The sequence below is a fragment of the Cebus imitator genome, unplaced genomic scaffold (assembly GCF_001604975.1).
Source record: "Cebus imitator isolate Cc_AM_T3 unplaced genomic scaffold, Cebus_imitator-1.0 Scaffold78, whole genome shotgun sequence".
NCBI classification, from domain to species: Eukaryota; Metazoa; Chordata; class Mammalia; order Primates; family Cebidae; genus Cebus; species Cebus imitator.
The window spans coordinates 759,238-780,267 of NW_016107393.1; the positions used below are offsets into that span (position 1 = coordinate 759,238).

General features: G+C 40.6%; 1 protein-coding gene and 1 pseudogene across 3 annotated transcripts in view; both read right to left on the reverse strand.

Moving 5' to 3' along the window:
* Positions 1–2,165: 2,165 nt before the first annotated feature.
* Positions 2,166–4,168, reverse strand: LOC108307321 (annotated as a pseudogene).
* A 139-nt stretch (positions 4,169–4,307) lies between these two features.
* NFE2L2 (nuclear factor, erythroid 2 like 2) overlaps positions 4,308–21,030 on the reverse strand; it is a 35,191-nt gene continuing 18,468 nt past the window's right edge. For all 3 annotated transcript variants that reach the window (XM_017532645.2, XM_017532647.1, XM_017532648.2), the window contains exons 2-5: positions 8,504–8,770; positions 7,793–7,882; positions 6,621–6,812; positions 4,308–5,997 (exon numbers count right to left, since the gene is read on the reverse strand). In XM_017532645.2, the coding sequence (XP_017388134.1) occupies positions 4,771–5,997; positions 6,621–6,812; positions 7,793–7,882; positions 8,504–8,770 (1,776 nt within the window). In that variant the 3' untranslated portion in view covers positions 4,308–4,770. The remainder of the gene's footprint in view (positions 5,998–6,620; positions 6,813–7,792; positions 7,883–8,503; positions 8,771–21,030) is intronic.

A 21,030-nucleotide genomic window follows, 5' to 3' on the forward strand; every position in this document is an offset into this window, starting at 1 on the left:
TTGGTATGCCAGCAGGCCCCTTAGAATGTTGATTTTTCCATGTATGAGATACAGGTGGTATTACTTAAACATTACATGAAAATATTACCAAAATACTAAGTTTGTGACTTAATGTACTTGAAACACTAAATTAGGTCTAATGGTGGGTCTGATTTGTAATATTTTGAAGTTGTGATGCATAAATGAAAATGTGGTTTAAATTGTACTTTAAGACAAGTACTTTGAAATATCAGTGGTTTGTTGCCTGGAATACCAAAGAGAATGTTAAATGTTAGTGAAAATGAAGAAGAAACTTTCTTCCCATCAAAATTCTCAGACCTAAGTTCTTTCCAGGTTAAGAATTTCCGTTTTAACCTAATCCTCCCCCTTTTTTTTTAATTGGTAAAATGGATTTACAGTTTCCTCCCTCAATAAATCACAGGGTTAAATTTGGTAGCTTAAAGAACTTGAGCTAGAACCTTCCTTACGGACCCTAAAGATAGTGTCTTGGTAATGCTGGATACTGTCTTACAAGGATATACTGAAACATACCTAACATTTTAATGGGTGATAATAAAAATTATGCCAGTGTCTTAAGCATTTTTCCCTCCCACATAGGATTGAAGTTTTGTAGTCTTTTTTTCCAGTTCTCAAGTGTTAGACATTAACTAAAAGCATCCTGATAACTATATTTAAAATAGGAATGAGAATTATCTTAATCTTCTGAGGCTTAGTCACAAATACGGGTATGGCAAGCGTATTTGAGCAGTGTCCCCCTCAAAAACAGGAACTTGGGAGATCTTGGCAAGAAGATAGACTTTTATATAAACAGTGTTGTGCAATTACAGTTGAATAGCCAAATTTTACTGAGGACAGTCAGGTATAAAGCTCTCAATTCAAACACAGATCAAGAGAAATGAACAGTTGGTTTTATTAGTCATGGCATAGTTGGGATTTGTTATTTGAAATTTATAATTTCTCATAATGTTTTGTATATTTCACTGTAATATTTTTAGGTACTGTAAGTTTCTGTGGCCAGTTATCTTGTATGAATTGGACAGAATACTTTGAACCCATTTGCTACCAAAGGATGCAGATGAATGAAGAATGTCTGTTTTTGTCTGCCCAGCAGTGCTCTTCCTCCTTCAAGTATCAGTCAATGTTAGGTGCTCCAGATAGGGCTGCTGCTGAAATTCTTGCCACCCTCTCCCACTCACAGTTTGATCTAAGAATAGACAGTTTATTCGAGACCTGGGATTATGTTCTGAGTTTGGAAAAGTGATGTCTCCTCCCAAGATGCCCTGTCACCACACCACCAGAGGAAGTTCCTTGATAGCATGTGAAAAAATACTCAGGATACAAAATCACATTTGGCTGGGCACAGTGGCTCATGTAAAATCCTAGCACTTTAGGAGGCCGAGGCAGGTGGATCACTTGAGGTCAGGAGTTACATACCAGCCTGGCCAACATGGTGGGGGCTTGTAATCCCAGGCCCAGTTAATCTTTTTTGTATTTTCAGTGGAAAAAGGTGGCAGGTGCCCATAATCTCAGCTACTAAGAAGGTTGAGGCAGGAGAATCGCTTGAACGGTGGAGGTTGCAGTGAGCCGAGATTGTGTTGCTGCTCTCCATCCTGGGCAATAGAGTGAGACTCCGTCTCAAGAAAAAGAAAACCAAGATCTTTACATTTGAATTCTCAGATCCATTAGTCCTTCAAGTCATTTTCAATCTTGAGCTTTAACAGTTATATTCTCTTGTAAGCTAATTTGACTGGATTTACTTGTAGCCAAAAACCATCATCATAGAAGGCTAAAGGAAAATGACAAAACACCCGTCATTGATACGGTGTTTAGTATGAGCTAGGCACAGTGCTTTTTGTGGGGTGACCCACTGAGTACCACTCTGCTTTTTTAAGTTCTGACGTGCAGAATGTGCAGGCTTGTTACATGGGTATACACGTGCCATGGTGGTTTGCCGCACCTATCAACCCATCATCTACATTAGGTATTTCTCCCAATGCTATCCCCCTCCCCTAGCCCCCAACCCCCTGACGGCCTCAGTGTGTGATGTTCCCCTCCCTGTGTCCATGTGCTCTCATTGTTCAGCTCCCACTTATGGGTGAGAACATGCAGTGTTTGGTTTTCTGTTCCTGTGTGTGTGTGCTGAGAAGGATGGTTTCCAGCTTCATGTCCCTGCAAAGAACATGAACTCATTCTTTTTTATGGCTGCCTAGTATTCCATGGTATTATGTGTGCCACATTTTCTTTGTCATTGATGGGTATTTAGGTTGGTTCCAAGTCTGCTACTGTGACCAGTGCTGCACTGTGCTTTATAGATGAGAAAATATGCCTGAGAGTGCTAAAGTGAGTTGCCAAAGATCAGTCTAGGAATTAGCAGCAAGCCCATGCAGTCTGGTTCCAGGGACAGGATTTCTAACACTACACTGCTCCTAATGGGTTGCTAGGAGTCTTCACTGAATAGTTACACATGTAATGCTTATTTTAAGCATACTTAAATGAATCTCCATTTCCTCACTTTAAAAAGGCAAAATAATATGAACAAAGGAAATCTGCTTAGGTGAAGAAATTGATAACTGGTTCATTGGAAAGCATGCAGATTTTTTTCTTTTTTTTCTTTTTTTTGAGGTGGAGTCTCGCTTTGTCACCCAGGCTAGAGTGCAGTGGCGCGATCTTGGCTCACTGCAACTTCTGCCTCCCGGATTCAAGCAATTCTCTGCCTCAGCCTCCTGAGTAGCTGGGATTACAGGCACCCACTACCATGAGCATGCAGATTTTCAAAGGTTTTTGAGGGGACTTGTTTTTGTATACTCTAGTTATGTCTAATAGATCTCTCAGTATGTCCAAAAAAGAACTGATTTTTCCATCTGGATCCCTCTCCTCTATCCAATCTTCATTTTTGGACAGCTTAGTTTTTAAAGATGTTCAACTCCTTGTCTCACATCCATTCTACCAGAAAATCCTTTTAGTTCTTTGAGACATGGCAGAATCCAGTGTCCCTAACTACCCCTCTTCTCTCTTCCTAGACCAAGCCATCATCATAATGCATGAACCTTCCAATTGGTTTCCCTACCCCCATCCTTAACCCACTATACTGTTCTCAACACACAAGCCAGAGGGAGCGTGAAAAGTTGTAGCTCTGAGGCATTTTATAGAAAGTTGATACTCATATACATAAAAAGTAGGAACCTAAAATTCATGTCTAATTTTTGAGCTTGACCTAGTAAATCTTTAGCATTAGTGATTTTGGTTGCTATATAAGGAGATCCTTCTTTCGGCGATTTAAGATCATATTTGTCACCGAGCATCTTATTTTTCCCTTATTGGCAGTAAGGCTTACAGGTAGTATTCTAAGGCTTACAGGCTGCTTCCTATTTTGTCATTTTGAGTTCAAACCCACCTCTCTAACAGCCACCACTGAAGACAGATTTTTGTAGACTTTGAAAAACCTGTTTTACTTGCTGCATGTGCTTCCTGGCTTGCAAAACCTGCAGCAGAAATGGCCAGTCCAGCTGCCACCACTGCACTGACGATAGCTCCAGCTCAGCTTCTTTAGCCTCCATCCAGAGTGGTACAATCACCTGCCACTAACTACACTCCTTTATCAGAAAGCTAGGCTGCCACTGCCAGCAGTCACAAACCCCAGAAGGAACTTTTAAAAACCAGTTGAATGTTACTCCTGAACAGCACCAGTAGCTCCTCACCTCTAGACTTACGAGGCTTTGCCATATTCCACCCCCATCCCTTTCTTCAGTCACATTGTTCTCTTCTCCAATGTGCAGCCTTTGGACCTGCTGTATCCTGTCTGCAGTGCTCTTAGCTATGAGAAGGGCTTCTCCCCCACCTTCAAATATTGCCACCTCAGTAAAGCTCTTCCAATTTACAGCCTTATTTTTGTGTTGTGATGCTTTTTACTGTTTTTCCCCATCCAATTCTAACAGTGGAGTACGCTTGTTACCTCCTCTTCACTAGAATGCAAATTCCAGGGTAGGGTATTGGTTTTTTCCTTTCTACTTCAAACTCTGCCTAGTGTATAGTGGGTGTATTATTTATGGGAATAAATGAATCAATGCTTTCATGTCAGTGTATAACATTTTCTTGGGTTTAGATGTACCTGCTATTGAAGAAGAGGCAAAGTATCTTCTTGATATACTTTCTTTCTCCATAACCCTGTTACTAGAAATTTAGCATAAAATTCTTTTTATATTTTCAAAGAAAACATTCTAAAGATGCAAAACATCTAAATGTATTAAATAGATGATTATGGAAAACACTACTGTGTGAATAAACTCAAAGGAATTCCAAAGAAATAATTTTAACAGTCATAATATTCCTTTTATTAGTACCAGCTCTTAAAATTTTGTTTTGCCAGAGCTAAACAATATAAAAAATGCCATTTTTTTTGTCCATACAGTATTTATAAAAAAGTACATAGTGGTTAGTTTTGCAACAATTTGCTTTTAGCCAGATGTCATGTTTATCATATAAATCTATGAATATAACAAATGACATAACAGTATAAATAAGTTTTTGTAGTATTTACACTTACATAGAAACTAGCCCAAATGGTGTCCTAAGAAATTGTTTACAGTTAAACTACTGATTCAACATACTGACACTCCAATGCTTTTTAAAGTTTCATATTATTTTCTATACTAGTTTTGGCTATAATTTTGCATAGAATTACTTATAAAGTACGAGCATTTCACATCACAGTAGGAGCTTTTAGTATATAATACAAAAAAATAGCTCAAAAAAGATCAAATCCTCCTAAATCTAGTTTTTCTTAACATCTGGCTTCTTACTTTTGGGAACAAGGAAAACATTGCCATCTCTTGTTTGCTGCAGGGAGTATTCACTAGGAGAATAAGGTTTTCCATCTTCATCACGTAGCATGCTGAAGACTTCGAGATACAAGGTGCTGAGTTGTTTTTTCAGCAGGTGAAGGCTTTTGTCATTTTCTCCTTTTTCTTTGAGCAATTTTTCTTTTTCATCTTTCAGATGATCTAAATCTTGCTCTAGTTCTACTATATTTTCCAGTTTTCTTTTTCTGCAATTCTGAGCAGCCACTTTATTCTTACCCCTCCTACGTATATCTCGAATTAATGCAAGTTGAGCTTCATTGAATTGCTCTTTGGACATCATTTCGTTGAAGTCAACAACAGGGAGGTTAATGATTTTTTCTACAGGAAATGGGATATGGAGAGCTTTTGCCCTAAGTTCATCTCTTGTGAGATGAGCATCCAAGCGGCTTGAATGTTTGTCTTTTGTGAATGGAGTTTTTTGATGACCAGGACTTACAGGCAGTTCTTTCTCTGGTGTGCTCTCACATTGGGCATCATGCATGGGAGTGCTGTGCCCCTGAGATGGTGACAGGGGTTGTACCACATCCCCAGAAGAATGTACTGGTTGTGTTTTAGGACCATTCTGTTTGACACTTCCAGGGGCACTATCTAGCTCTTCCACTTCAGAATCACTGAGGCCAAGCAGTGTGTCTCCATAGCTGGAAGATTCCACTGAGTGTTCTGGTGATGTCACACTGGCACTTGTGTTCAGTGAAATGCCAGAATCAGAATCATTGAATTCTGCTGTGCTTTCAGGGTGGTTTTGGTTGAATGCTTTGCAAAGTGATAGATCAGAAACATCAATGGGCCCATTTAGAAGTTCAGAGAGTGAATGGCTTAAAGTAGCAGGTGAAGGCATACTGTTGCCGATACCAGGCTCGGCGATGAAAGTAGAATAAAATTCATCACCAAAATCTGTGTTGACTGTGGCATCTGAATTTAATGAGTTCACTGTCAACTGGTTGGGGTCTTCTGTGGAGAGGATGCTGCTGAAGGAATCCTCAAAAGCATTAAGAAAATGTGGACTGCAGTTACCTACTTCTTTTTCCATTGAGGGGATAGATGAGTAAAAATGGTAATTGTCAACTTCTGTCACTTTGGCTTCTGGACTTGGAACCATAGTAGTCTCAACCAGCTTGTCATTTTCAATGTTAAGACACTGCATGAGAAAGAAGTTTATACTATATAAATCAAAGTTAATCCACATGCAATAAATTTAGATAAACTTCCTATCCACATTCTCTTCAGGCTTATCTCTATAATTTATTACCTCTGTGGTTCAGAGATACATAATTCTCATTTCTAATACATATTTATGCCTAAGTATATGGATTATTTTCAGAGTTCCCACATCAGATGTCAGGTTTATAACATTCTATCCTTGGCTGGGCGAGGTGGCTCATGCGTATAGTCCCAGCACTTTGGGAGGCCGATGTGGGTGGATCACAAGGTCAGAAGTTCGAGATCAGCCTGGCCAATATGGTGAAACCTTATCTCTACTAAAAATACAAAAATTAGCTAGGCGTGGTGGTGAGCACCTGTAGTCCCAGTTATAGCGCCACTGCACTCCAGCCTGGGTGACAGACTGAGAGTCTGTCTCCAAAAAAAAAAAAAAAATTCCTCAGGATATCCAACCCACTTAACTAGCATGGGCAGCACTCATGACTAATTTAAAGGCACCCTCCAATCCTTCCTATAAATAGGTGGCATATAAATAATCAGAATGACTAAAGGCACTAAATATAAAATAATATCTTCAGTATTACATTCTATTTTAGTTACCTGTAACTCAGGAATGGATAATAGCTCCTCCCAAACTTGTTCAATGTCCTGTTGCATACCGTCTAAATCAACAGGGGCTACCTGAGCGACAGAAGTTTCACGTGACTGAGCCTGATTAGTACCAATGAAGACTGGGCTCTCGATGTGGCTAGGAATATCAGGAACAAGCGACTGAAACGTAGCAGAAGAAACCTAAAATTGATAAGTCATTGATTAATGAGTCTTCCACCAACGAGATGAGTAAGCTCTAAGGCACCATCACAATACAAAGTGGAATCAGCTGCAGTTCCGTGTCTCTACTTACTAACCAATCATGACTCCTGTTTGTAAATAATGAAACAAGTCTTTTTTTCCTACCCTACTGACTCACATTTACTATTTGCTGGCCTAATAGTTTCAGCCTAAGCATTTGAAAGTAAACTGTAAAATGTTTAAGTATAATCTTTAGGATTTAGTTTATGTAATATCTAGCACAGTGGTACTAGATAAAACAGATTTATTAAAATTGTTAACAAGTATTCATTCATTGCCCAGCTTGTTCTTTACTCACCAAAACCTCCTAGGTACTTGTAACAAATGAGTTATTTGTTTCCATGGTTATACTATCCACGTTTCTGGCTATGCGATAGTAAATGGTTTTGGTTTTATATTATGTGAAGGGTTTTTTTGTTTGTTTTTTTTCTTAATTGTAAAGTTATCTATAGACTAAGGTTTCCTTGACAGAGTATTTCCTTGGTTAAAAAATTTTCTCCTGGTCGGGCGCGGTGGCTCAAGCCTGTAATCCCAGCACTTTGGGAGGCCGAGGCGGGTGGATCACGAGGTCAAGAGATCGAGACCATCCTGGTCAATATGGTGAAACCCTGTCTCTACTAAAACTACAAAAAATTAGCTGGGCATGGTGGCACGTGCCTGTAATTCCAGCTACTCAGGAGGCTGAGGCAGGAGAATTGCTTGAACCCAGGAGGCGGAGGTTGCGGTGAGCCGAGATCATGCCATTGCACTCCAGCCTGGGTAACATAAGCGAAACAACTCCGTCTCAAAAAAAAAAAAATTTTCTCCTAAAAATATGTTTACTCTTTTAAATGGAGACTTATTGAAGGGACTTACATAGAATATGATTGTTATTATATAGTTATGGAGTTTTGCTATTAATCAGTTGTTTTATACCTTACCTCATTGTCATCTACAAACGGGAATGTCTGCGCCAAAAGCTGCATGCAGTCATCAAAGTACAAAGCATCTGATTTGGGAATGTGGGCAACCTGATAAAAGGGAATGACACAAAAGAAGACAAAAATGATTATTCCATTGCCAAGCTAAATATTCATAATTGATGTTCATAAAATGTTTACAATCAAGTTAAGTAAATATCTTATTTCAGAGATCACCTCAGGGCACAATTTGAACCAGACCACCTGGGTTCAAATCTTAGCTCCTCCAATTTTCTGAGTGCTCTGGGCAAATTAACCTTTTTGAGCTTCAGTTGCTCTTCGTAGATAAAATAGGGATAATGGTACCTAATTCATACAGTTGTGTTGATTAAATCAGTCAGTATATGTTAAGTTCTTAAAACAGTGCTTGCCACAGTACTGTATGTAATCCCTATTACTTGGTTCTACTGCCACTGCTTCTGTTGCTACTTGATCCTTATAGGAGGTTTCTGAATTTTACAAAACTCTTTCATGTAACTTATGTCCTCCTAATCCTCACAATAACTTTGTAAGATTAGTACGTTGGGTACTGAACTCAAAAGTAGATTTGACAAGGTAAGTAAAAGACACAGTGAAAGGCAAAGCTGGAATGCAAATCCAGATATTTTAATTCCTTGGTCAGTGTTTACTTAAACCCTGCCATAACTTTCCCAAGAACTGAGTACTCTGTACCTGGGAGTAGTTGGCAGATCCACTGGTTTCTGACTGGATGTGCTGGGCTGGCTGAATTGGGAGAAATTCACCTGTCTCTTCATCTAGTTGTAACTGAGCGAAAAAGGCTTTCTCTTGCTCCTTTTGGAGTTGTTCTTGTCTTTCCTTTTCAAGTTTTTTCTGTTTTTCCAGCTCATACTCTTTCCGTCGCTGACTGAAGTCAAATACTTCTCGACTTACCCCAAGATCTATATCTTGCCTCCAAAGTATGTCAATCAAATCCATGTCCTATGTTTAAAACAAAAAAAGGAAGGAGAGAGACCATGGTTATGATGGCAGATACCACATAAATTAATTCACATTATGCCACTGTTGATGGTGGGGAGTGGGGAGATTACAAATACAATCTAAATGAGAACACAGGTCCAGTGTTCTAGAAGAGCACAGTTAATTCCATTCAATGAATCTATTCATAAGACAACAAACAACCTACAAACACATAGCCATCCATTCAAATCACTTGGATCATTAATGACTGGGTGATGGTAGAGGTCACTAAAGGGCAAAGTCACAAATGGTTTGAATTAAAAGAAATTCCACTCTTGTTTAATGGAAAATAGAAATTAGAGCAAGCACTCTAAGCCACTGGCTTATGAGAAGTAGGGTTTGGAAAACACTACTGAGTAAATATATGGAGTTTTCTTTAAACTTTGCTCAGAAAATATCCAGTTTATAGAGGGATAACTCCCAAGTTAAAGGATCAATCTAGCAGTTGTGAAATATCACCATTCTTTCCATCTTTCCTACACTAGATTATCTTCTCCCATCACTGCTTGCTACTCTTATCTCTGTGGCTCACCTATTAAATAACTTCCTTTTGACTTGAGTTTTAGTTGAGACATGAAAAAGTTTAAGACGAGGGTTGTCTACTGCTTAACAAAAAGTTGAGAAAGGGATGAGAATCCACCAGCTTCCTTCCTGAGAAATTATCAATAATCCTCTTTACAAAAATTAGCTGGGCATGGTGGTGCACGCCTGTAGTCCCAGCTACTCAGGAAGCTGAGGCAGGAGAATCGCTTGAACCCAGGAGGCAGAGGTTTCGGTGAGCCGAGATCACACCACTGTGCTCCAGCCTGGGTGACAGAGCAAGACTCCATCTCAAAGATGAAAAAAAAAAAAAAAAGACAGGGACAGTTGCGGTGGCTCACGCCCTGCAAGCCCAGCACTTTGGGAGGCTGAGGGGGGAATGGATCGCTTCATCTAAGGAGTTTGAGACCAGCCTGGGTATAAAGAGACCCTATTTCTACCAATGGCGGGGAGAGGAGAAACAAGTGTGGTGGCGCACACCTGTAGTCCCAGCTACTCATGAGGCTGAGGTGGGAGGATCACTTGAGTCCAAGAGGTTGAGGCTGCAGTGAGCCATGATCACCCACTGCACTCCAACCTGGGCAATAAAGAGAGACCCTGTCTCAAAAATAAATAAAACCCTGGCTCCAGGGAAGGATCGAAAGTATTAAGTTTTAAGATACAGGAAGACTCTTACAAACAGTGAAGGTTTTGATTTAGTAAAAGATACATGAGGAGAGTCTGGGCTTGGTGACTTATTCCTCCTCCTCCCAGGAGTTTGGGAGGCCGAGGCAGGAGGATTGCCGGAGCCCAGGAGTTTGACCTTGGCCTGGGCACCATAGTGACACCTGTGTCTACTAAAAACCAAAAGAAATCAGTTGCACGTGGTGGTGCGCACCTATAGTCCCAAATACTAGGGAGGCTGAAGTGAGAGGATCACTTGAGCCCAGGAAGTCAAGGCCATGGTGAGCTATGATTGCACCACTGCACTCCAGCAGCCTGGGTGACAAGCAAGAAAGACCCTGTTTCACATACAAAAAGAGATAGACGGGGAGAGAATTCATATGACTAGGCTAGGCATAGGAACCACATCCAGAATTTCCTAACCATGTATGTGTCAATAGCAGTTTTTCTGATTTGTAATTTTTGGAAATTCTAAATTTCCAAAATTTAGTCTTTGGAAAAATCTAAATAGGTAGGAAATCTAAATCTGTTTCCATTTCACAAATCACCTATAGGGGAAATAATGAATTTGAGAATGGAAAAAAATCAAGATGGGGGAATGGCAGTTGGGACCTGAAGGCCAGTGGGCACAGTGTGGATACACGTCACACTTTGTGTTTCAGTTCTGCTGACAGCTGGCAACGCCAGGGTTACAGCTCTATTACTTTCATCTTCCCAAGGACACAAATAACGTGGTGGTTTCAGTGAGGAGTCAGGCTATTTTTATCCAACAGAGGAGGAGCAGGCCACCCAGCCTGGAGGCAGCACAGCTAGCTGGATGGCACAGGCCACCTGTACCCATGACTGAAGGTTGGTGTTGGAATCTTAAATGCTATGAAACCCTGCTCATGGGGCTCCTCATTATTCTAGCCTTCAACAATATATAGTGTAAAGCACACAGAGTAGGCAGAGTTAAAACAGCACCTGTAGTTAGGTATACCTTGCTAGGATATACCTAATTATTTTTAAGCCAGTGTCTATTAAGGGCTTCCTATATGCCATGCACTGTTCTAAGTACTTTACATATAAAAACTATTCCTCAAAACAGCCTTATACACATAAAATATCCCTGTTTTACGGTATAAGAATACTGAGGTTTAGAAAGAAGAGATACTACCAGAAAGCGGCTGAACAAGGACACACAGCCTGGCAGCTTCACTCGGGTTCATGATTTATTACCATGAGCCTACACTAATATAAAATGGCGTAGCATTTGCATATAACCTATGCACATCCCCTTACATACTTTAAATCACCTCTGGATTACAATACCTAATAAAGTTTAAATGCTATGTAAATACCTGTTATAGTGTATTTTATTTGCATATTATGCTTTTAAATTTTTTTTCCCAACTTTTTTTTGAAATTTATTATTTATTTACTCATTTTGAGATAGGATCTCACTCTGTCACCCAAGCTGGAGTGTGGTGATGCAATCATGGCCCACTGCAGCCTTCACCTGGCTCAAACAATCCTCCCACCTCAGCCTCTCAAGGAGCTGGGACTAAGGCACATGCCACCAAGCCCCGCTAATTATTTTTTGTAGAGATGGGGTCTCGCCATTTTGCCTAGGCTGGTCTCGAATTCCTGGGCTCCAGTGATCTGCCTGCATTGGCCTCCCAAAGTGCTAGGATTACAGGCATGAACCACTCCACTGCGCTTGGCCTTTTTCCAAATATTTTTGAACCAATCTGCCATTGGTTGCATCATTGAACCAGAGGCTACATAGCGCCGACTGTATATACACTTTGCTTTGGAATCTTGGTAGTATGGAACAGCCAGTCTGCAGGGTGGATTAAGCATGTCATCTAGATGAGTTTTCTGGCCAGGAGCAACAAAAGAGCAACCACAGAGCATTCAGTCACACACGGCTATCTTCTCAGGGGCATCCCCACTGAAATAGGCATGAGAATAATTTCTGTTTTAAAAATTGATTTGTCTCCATTTTGATGGACATGTTTACTCAGAGGTCATCATGGAGACAGAACATTCCAAGGTATTAAGAAACCTACTTTATTTTTTTTGAGATGGGGTCTCACTCTGTCGCCCAGGCTGGAGTACAGTGGCACAATCTCAGCTCACTGCAACTTCTGCCTCCTGGGTTCAAGCGGTTCTCACCTCAGCCTCCCAAATAGCTGGGATTACATACAGGTGCATGCCACCACACCCAGCTAATTTTTGTATTTTTAGTAGAGACAGCGTTTTGCCATGTTGGCCAGGCTGGTCTCAAACTCCTGACCTCAACTGATCTGCCTGCCTCAGCCTCCCAAAGTGCTGGGATTACAGGCGGGAGCCACTGCGCCCGGCTGAGAAACCTGCTTTGAAATTCTAATTAGCTTGGGCCATTTCTTCTCAGTAAATCTAGATATATAGCAGAGTATCGTATCTAGACTTTGTGCAAACTGGAGCTATCTGCCCAAGCAAGGTATTAAGTGTTCAATACATTCCCATCTACTAAGTACTAGCACCAAAAATTAAAGAATGCATGATCCTGCAATCGTAATTGAACTCATTTCTCTCTATAAAATAGGCAGTCCATGTTCCCACCCATCTCAAGAACTGATGTGCAAAGTGTGCAAAGCTCTTTGCAAGGTCAGTAAAAGAAACTCAAATACTTGTCCCTGCATCTGGAAAAAGTGCACTTTGGCTCATCCCTGCCTCACTTACCCCAGACTTCCCGGGCCTGAGGTTTCTCCTTGTTAAGAAGATCCCAGAATAATTGCTTCATGCAACTGAAGCAATTTAGGTTGCAAACATCTCACAAATCTGAATTGCAAAGTATCCTTAGAACCTCATGAACTGGAATAAAATCCCTAATGGAATTTACTCTAAAATTGTCAGTGTCAGTCATGCCAGGAGTTGAAACAACTACATTCCATTTCCTTTTCCCCCCTTTTCCTTCCCATCAGATGATATTTGAGGGGTTTGGATGGTTTTAGCTATACATTGCTTAATTATTGCATCCTACCCAAGCATACAGATGTTAGTGGATCAAATGAGACATGTGAAAGAGATCTTTCTATAAATGTAAAATATGCAAATGTTTACATGTCGACAGTGATATAGGCTCTACTGCTTGCTGCATAAGCGAGACCAAAGTCCAAGCCAATGGATAATAATGAAGTTGTGGGCCTAACTAGGGGGAGCCTAAAATAACATTGGGACTATCTAGATGATCAGAAAGAATGAACCAATTAACTTCCAAAATCATGGACAACTTCATTGCTTGGTTCTTCCTCAGGGCAGGTCTGAATTAGACTACTATTAACATGCTGTTAATAAAAACGGATTTTGATTTCAGAGAGATTCTGAATTATTTGCAGATAATAAAGCAAATTAATAAGCAAATTAGAAGCTACATGGGGGGGAGGGTTTAAGGTGGGAGGACTGCTTGAGCCCTGGAGGTCAAGGCTGCAGTGAGCCAAGATTGCGCCACTGCAGCCTGAGTAACAAAGTGAGACCTTGTTTCAAAAAAAAAGTTTATGTAATATTTTTTCTTGCTATGAGAGATCTCTAAAACAAACAAAAAGACCCTGCTTCATAAAAGAAAAGAGCTGAGTTTGAAGCAACTATTTTGGATTCCCAAACACAGACATCTTGATCAAATTTAGAATGCAGCAACAATGGGTTTCTTGTTATGGCCTTAATGTCATACTCTGTGCGACTCAGATTTTCACATCTGTTTCAGCAAAATGCTGCAGAAATTTGATGTTGTACGAAACTTTCAAAGTTTTATGTTGAAAAAAAAAACAACAAAAAACCAGCAGAAGTTAAAACTGAAGACTTACTGTTGGAGAGGCCCATTAGCTCACTATTGTGTTTTGTGCTAAGCTAATATGCAGCGACCATTTCCTGTAAAGAACCCTGTGACCGGGCACATGATTTATTCCGCAAATGACCCAGCTCTCTGCAAGGCTCACACATCATCTAAGAGGAAATAATCTTCCAGATGGAGCCCAAACAAGAACGTGACACTGGAAGGAGGAAAGGGAAGTGCCTAAGGAAGAACTAAAACTGCTCTTCTGCACATAAATCCAGGGCTTTGAGGAAGTGCAAGTCCTCCGAGGAGGAAGGCCACAGTATAAGTGTTAGATAAGTAGGGTTTGGGGAGAGAGAGGAAAGCAGGTAGATGGTTTGCACAGCACTCCACAGGTACTTCCTTACAACGGGTGAGAAAGCTTTCTAAGGGCTATGTGAGCACTGGCCATGAGCCTTTGCAAGGCATATGGAGCAAATGTCGTCTGCCACTTCATGTCTGAATATTTTTTTTTGCTGTTGTCCTTGGTGATTCCTGAGTGTGTTCCAAATTATGTTGCTAGCTTGGCTTAGACAAAAGAAGACAATTTGATAAGAAACACAAATGTTGGACAATTCATGTTAAATCACCATCTGGCCTACGGGAAATATTCATGTTTAAAAAATATATATCATCATTTGCCAACTGGATAATCTGTTATACATTTCAGGGAAAATCTGAAGTTGGACAATTAACTCATACCACTTTAAAACAAACATCTCTGTACCAGGATAAACAAAGAAAGGACTTGAATGCAGAATCCATACTAAGTATGTCTTTTGCAAGTCAATTTTAGCGCCTTGAATAAACCAGCATTTATCACGCTTAGATGATCCAAAAAGTCAGAAAAAGTAAAGCAAAGATAATACAATGCTTGTCCTAAATTAACGGTATTCATTAAACTGAGACAAAGTATTTGAAATGAAAGATAAAATGGTTTCTTTATACACTCAAATGGGTAATTAAGGCCTGCACCTCCCACTACCCCTGAGGCTCCCTTCCCTCTCCTACCCTCTACCTTGCCCTGAGAATGACAGGAAGGTGGTAGGAGATTTCCTTCTAAAAATAAATTTCATCAGTAAACTGTTAAAAAATTAATTATACACAGTAACTCTAAACAGAAAGCGAAACTGATCCTTGCTCTTTATACTTTAATGTAGTATAAAGTTGGACTGTCTTAAGTTATTCCTTCTTAAAATCATGTATTTCCATTAAAAAAATAAACATTTTAACATTATTTCCCGAGATCCCTCCTTCATCCAAATCTTAGTTACCCCCATTCAAAGTCTAAGTTACACTTGATTATATTTTTCTTTCATACATTTCATTCTTCATATTATGCCCAGGTGATATTATTTACCTAAAAGCTAAATCTGATTCAGTGTTTTTTTTCCATAGACACTGCCCGAGTATTTCTGAATAAAACCTGGTGGAACATGAATCATATCCTACCATCTGGATGAATATAAACCAAATTAAGAGCTATATGAGGCTGCAAAAACATTTGAGGGCATCCTTGAATTTTGAAGAATTGATAAAATAACAGCCAGGCATGGTGGCTCCCACCTGTAATCCCAGCTCTCTGGGAGGCTGAGGTGGGAGAGTCGCTTGAGTCCAGGAGTTTGAGACCAGCCTGGGCAACATAGTGAGACCACAACTCTACAAAAAAATTTAAAAATTAGCCAGGCATGGTGGGACTCTCCTGTAGTCTCAGCTACTTGAGAGACTGATGTGGGAGGATCAATTGAACCCAGGAAATGAAGGTTACAGTGAGCCATGATCACATACTGCCCTCCAGCCCTGTCTCAAACCAAAAACAAAACAACAAAAACACAACAACAGAGATCTCCTTCATTTACAAATCTCTACCTTGCAGTCATAATCCTTAAAGCAAAATGACCCCGAGCAGATGTGCTTTTAAAATACATCGTGCTGATGACTATTACGGTTCATAAATATTTACCTGCCTATTTACTTCTCTGGCTTCTCTCACACTGCATTACAAGAATATAGCAAAGCCAATTGTTTTCTCAGCAAGAATTCTAGGCCATTCTATTTGCCCACATTCTAGTACTTTTGGTTTTACTAGATTGATTTGCTGTCTTGACTGTGTTGCTACAGTAATTGCAAAGTAAGTATTTAAAATACAGAATCGCAGAATACTGGAGACAAAAGAGGCCTTACGCTCCTCTAGGCCAAGTGTAAATTTTGCCAGGTTTATTTCTATGTAACTAAAGCTCCTTAAAGAAAAATAACTGGCTTAGCAACATGTTGTATACATAGCAGAGACACTTGAGAGGCGGTAACAGTTAACACGAATCCAAATTTTCCTTTCCCTAATCTTGAAAAACTAGACTTTTAACAGCATAAAGAAGCCCAAATACACACAAAGACATATTATTCAACAAGTTAAAACTCTAGTTCGCAAATTTACCATTCCCTGAGTTATAGAACCATTTTTCCACCCTTTTATCTTTCCACTAGAAAGCGGTCCAGTTTCTTCAATCTGGCAGGTTACCACGTGCAGACGTTTTCATGGGCTGCTTCCTGTTCCAAAACAAGTTTCTCGGTCATGACTCAATCTAAGAAATATGATCAAGCCAGTTTACTGGAACTCTCACCCGTTATGCTTGCCTGGAAACTACAGAGCATGATGCAAAGATAAAGCAAAACTGGAAAGTGGAGACGGCAAAAATTTGGATTATTTTCTCAAGAGGCACATACAGAGTTCAGTCAAAAAGATGTCAGAGAAAACCAGTTAATTTCCAAAACAGCAGGTGATCCTACCTGCCACAAAAAGCACATGGTGCTGAATTTTCCATGAGAGGTTTCACATCTGGGTCCCCAAGGAGTTGCTTTTTTTTTTTTTTTTTTTTTTTTTTTTTGAGTAGGATACTGCTGCTAAGCTTTAAAGGACTTATGCAAGGGTTTCACGACTTTGCTGAGAGAATGGCTTGGTTTGACAAGCGAACATTAGGAGAGTTTTTTAAATCTCTTCCCCATTTTTGAACAAGCCATGTATGTATGGAGTTCTAAATGCTGTCCTCACCTTTGGAATTAGGTCTTCTACTGCTCTTAGAATGATCCAACCCTCCCCGCTCCCAACCCGACCCCTGCCATATTACCAACAGAACCTTCAGGAACATTGGATCCAACTCCCTAACCTACTTTACCTAACCTCCATAGAAATTAACTGAGCACGGACTAACCAGGTGCCTCACATCTCCACCTTGAAGTCAAACAGCTTTGCTGCCCATGCTGGGGTGCCCTCCTCCTCCAAGGGAGTCCCCTATGAGGATAGGCACACACACCAGCACATCCACACCATAGGGCTCTCTAAAGATACTTCTGCCACTTCTAAACTCCCCAAGTGATCCTTTACCCTCCCTTTTGGTCCTGCATTTGTAAAGATAAATTATTAGTTCAATCTTTGAGGTCCTTTTCAGATTTTTTAAAAAGAGATGGAGTCTTGCCCTGTGGTGCCCAGGCTGGAGTGCAGCGGCAACTTCTTAGCTCACTGCAGCTTCTAACTCCAAGTGATCCTCCCACCTTGGCCTCCAAAGTAGCATGCATCACCATGCCTGATTAATTCTTTTTATTTTTTGTAGAAATGGTTCTTGCTATGTTGCTAATGCTGGTCTCAAATTCCTGGCCCCAACTGATCCTCCTGCCTTGGTTTCCCAAAGTGCTGAGATTACAGGCATGAACCACCATGCCTGGCCAATTTTCATGTTACTTACATAAATAGCTAAAAGCAATAATAAGTCCATACAGTCAGTCATCCAGGCTTGGGGGCTAAGTAAGTACTAAATGCCATTTATTACTCTAGCCAGAGACCTTGGGTGCTGGTGGTATGAATTTTAGATAGATTTTATTAACTTTATTATTATTAATTATTATTATTACAATAAAACACTTAGCTTAAATGAAAAGATCCCCAGTAGACCAAGGGATATATTTAAATTTTTTAAGTGTGGATTTTTTTGAGTATGAAATAACTTTTGAAATAATAAGCTATTAATAGTTAAAACTTCCAGGCTGGGTGCCATGGCTCACGCCTATAATCCCATCACTTTGGGAGGCCGAGGTGGGTGAATCGCCTGAGATTAGGAGTTTGAGACCAGCATGGCCAACATGGTGAAATCTCGTCTCTATTAAAAATACAAAAATTAGCTATATGTGGTGGCAGGCGCCTGTAATTCCAGCTACTTGGGAGGCTGAGGCAGGAGAATTGCTTGAACGCAGGAGGCAGAGGTTGCAGTAAGCCAAGATCGTGCCATTGCACTCCAGCCTGGGTGACGAGTGAAAACCCTGTCTCAAAAAAAAAAAAGTTAAAACTTCCTTCTAACAGAATGGTGGTAGTTATAAAGGTAGTGGTCAAATTCAACAAGATTAGTGTAAATACCCTAAGTGAATCATTAATCCACCTACCCATTTAATACCACCCCTCATGTGCCAGGGTTACAAAGATAAGTAAGAGACAGTCTCTGATCTGAGTTATAAGACAAAGTGATGAGAAGCCCAGGCAACATGGAGGAGGTGCCACTAAATCTGCACAGAAAGACCTCACAGAGGAGTTAACCACTGCCATAAAGTGTATAACTGGCCCACTGTGTCAATATCCTTCCAATAAACAATGGTTAAGCCTATTTTCCAAAGGCCCAGCCCAACTGGGCATTTGAAAGCAAAGGAGGCTATGGAAGTGGCAAGAACACACAAGAAGTAAATACATCTCCATTCTCTTTATGCATCCTTCGTCTCCCCTCTTGGTGGTGGCAATGTTTTCCCTCATTTCCCCCCAGAGGCTCTGAGTCTCCAGCTCAAGGAAAATTCTCATAGTAAAGAGACTTCCTCCTCCTATTTTGACTTTTTAGTTAGTATGACTCATCCATCTCAACCAAGATGGGAATTACTGTTAACGCCACACTGTCACGGAATGCTACAATTGGAAGGGTCCACAGGAGTTACCCAGACAGCCCCTCTCATTTTGCAAATAAGGAAACAGGTCTAGAGGGTGAGAGCATCTGGCAGGGTCAGAGGTCAAGGGATTATCAAACTACCTAGGGTCTACTTTTTTAATTTTACAACTCTTGTCAAGTTATTTGGCAGAGGGAAAAGATCTTTGCTTCACCTCAATTCTTTTTTAATTAGCATCTCTTGCTGTAGCCTGCTGGCCTCATAGGTACCTAACAGCTTCTATTACAGCTTGTGTTTGCAGCTGTAATAGAAGTGTTTATAGGGGTTTATAGGTTTATAGGAGTGTTCGTGGGCACTATCTGAGTTTCACGACAGTAGCATGAGGAAGGTGGGCCAGGCATTATAATCATTTTTTTTTTTTTTTTTGACAGTCTCACTCTGTCGCCTAGGCTGGAGTACATGCAGTGGTGCCATCTCAGTTCACTGCAACCTCCGCCTCCTAGGTTCAAGCGATTCTTCTGCCATGGCTTCCCAAGTAGCTGGGATTACAGGTGCTTGCCACCACGTACAGCTAATTTTTGTATTTTTAATAGAGATAGGGTTTTGCCATATTGGCCAGGCTGGTCTCGAACTCCTGAACTCAGGTGATCTGCCTGCCTCAGCCTCCCAAAATGGTGGGATTACAGGTGTTAGCCACTATGCCCGGCCTGTAATCTTCATTTCTAGATGAACACATTGAGTCTTCGGGGATTAAGCAACCTGCCCCAAATCACATATTTGTCAAGTAGCAGAGACAGGACTCCAACCCAGACCTTCTGACCTTGAGCCTGGGAAGCTCGTCCACAGCTCCTTGGTGTTCACACCACAACAGACACAGTCTGGAAACCACTTAAGCCCCATGCCGTCTCCCCACGTGGGAAACAAAGAGTTGAGGTCTGCCCTCCGGACTCTCAGACCTGTCTGCCCCAGACAATTTAACAGGCAATTCGGGCCAACTTACTTGCATGGAGAGCTTAGCATTGAAATCAGGACAACTCACTTGCATAAGGAGAGGTTCACATTGAAATCAATCCTCAGAAAGCCAGTAATTACCCCATATTTTGTATGTCTTATAGGGTTTTCTTACTATGGTCTGACTAAACTACTTTAGGGTCTAACAATGGCTTTTTAAAAATAGATACCAAGTGTACATGGTATAAAATTTAAAAGTTGCAAAAGTAATCTTCCAGTTATGTTCCTCCAAGGCAATCACTAGTATCAGTTTTTTTTCTGTTTTCTTAGGAAACCATTTATACACATAATCATATATAATCATAGTGTCCCACACTCATTTAATATATCTTGGAGATGGTTCTACATCAGGGCATAAAGCTGTGTTTTGTCCTTTTTTTTCTGTGAGGACAAACAAAAAAGGTCTTGTTCTATTGCCCAGGCTGGAGTGCAGTGGCACAATCACAGCTCACTGCAGCCTCAACCTCCTGGGCTCAAGCCATCTTCCCCCCGCAGCCACCTGAATAGCTGAGACTACAGGCATGTGCCAGTATGCCTGGCTAATATATATATATATTTTATTTTTTTGGTAGAGGCAGGGTCTCACAATGTTGCCCAGACTGGTCTCAAGCAATCCTCCAGCCACAACTGAGATTTACAGGCATGAGCCACTGCACCCAGCCTTTGTCTCACTATTTTTAATGACTGGACATTATTTCATTACACAGATGTACTAAAACATTATTTAATAACATAATTAATCAGTCCCCCATCTGACTTTTCTTTTTGCCATTACAAATAATGCTATAATGAATATTCTTGTATGTCAATCATTTCACAAATGTGTGAAGGTATCTGTGAGATAATAATTGCTGAGTCAAAGAGTATATACTGTCAAATAGCCCTACATAGAGGTTGTAACTTTTACACTTGCACCAGCAGTGTGGGCGTGCATTTCTCCACGCCTTTCCCAACTCCTGTGTCCTTCACGCCTTGTATCATATTGGCACATGGTACCCACTCAATAAATACACATTAACTGCTTAATACAAGGCCTCCTACATTAATTCCAGGATCATTTCAAAATCAGGCCTTTTCCACTATCTTTTAACAATAAAATTGAGGCCAAAGAAAGAAAGAAACTTCCACTCCAGAAGTGTCAGCCAGCCAACAGCATTTCTTTAACCACGGGTGTGTGCCTAGCCATGCTCCAGCCAAGATGATTTTCATTTGTGCCTTTGGAACTGGCAGCACATTTTGTAGGGGCAAGGAATGC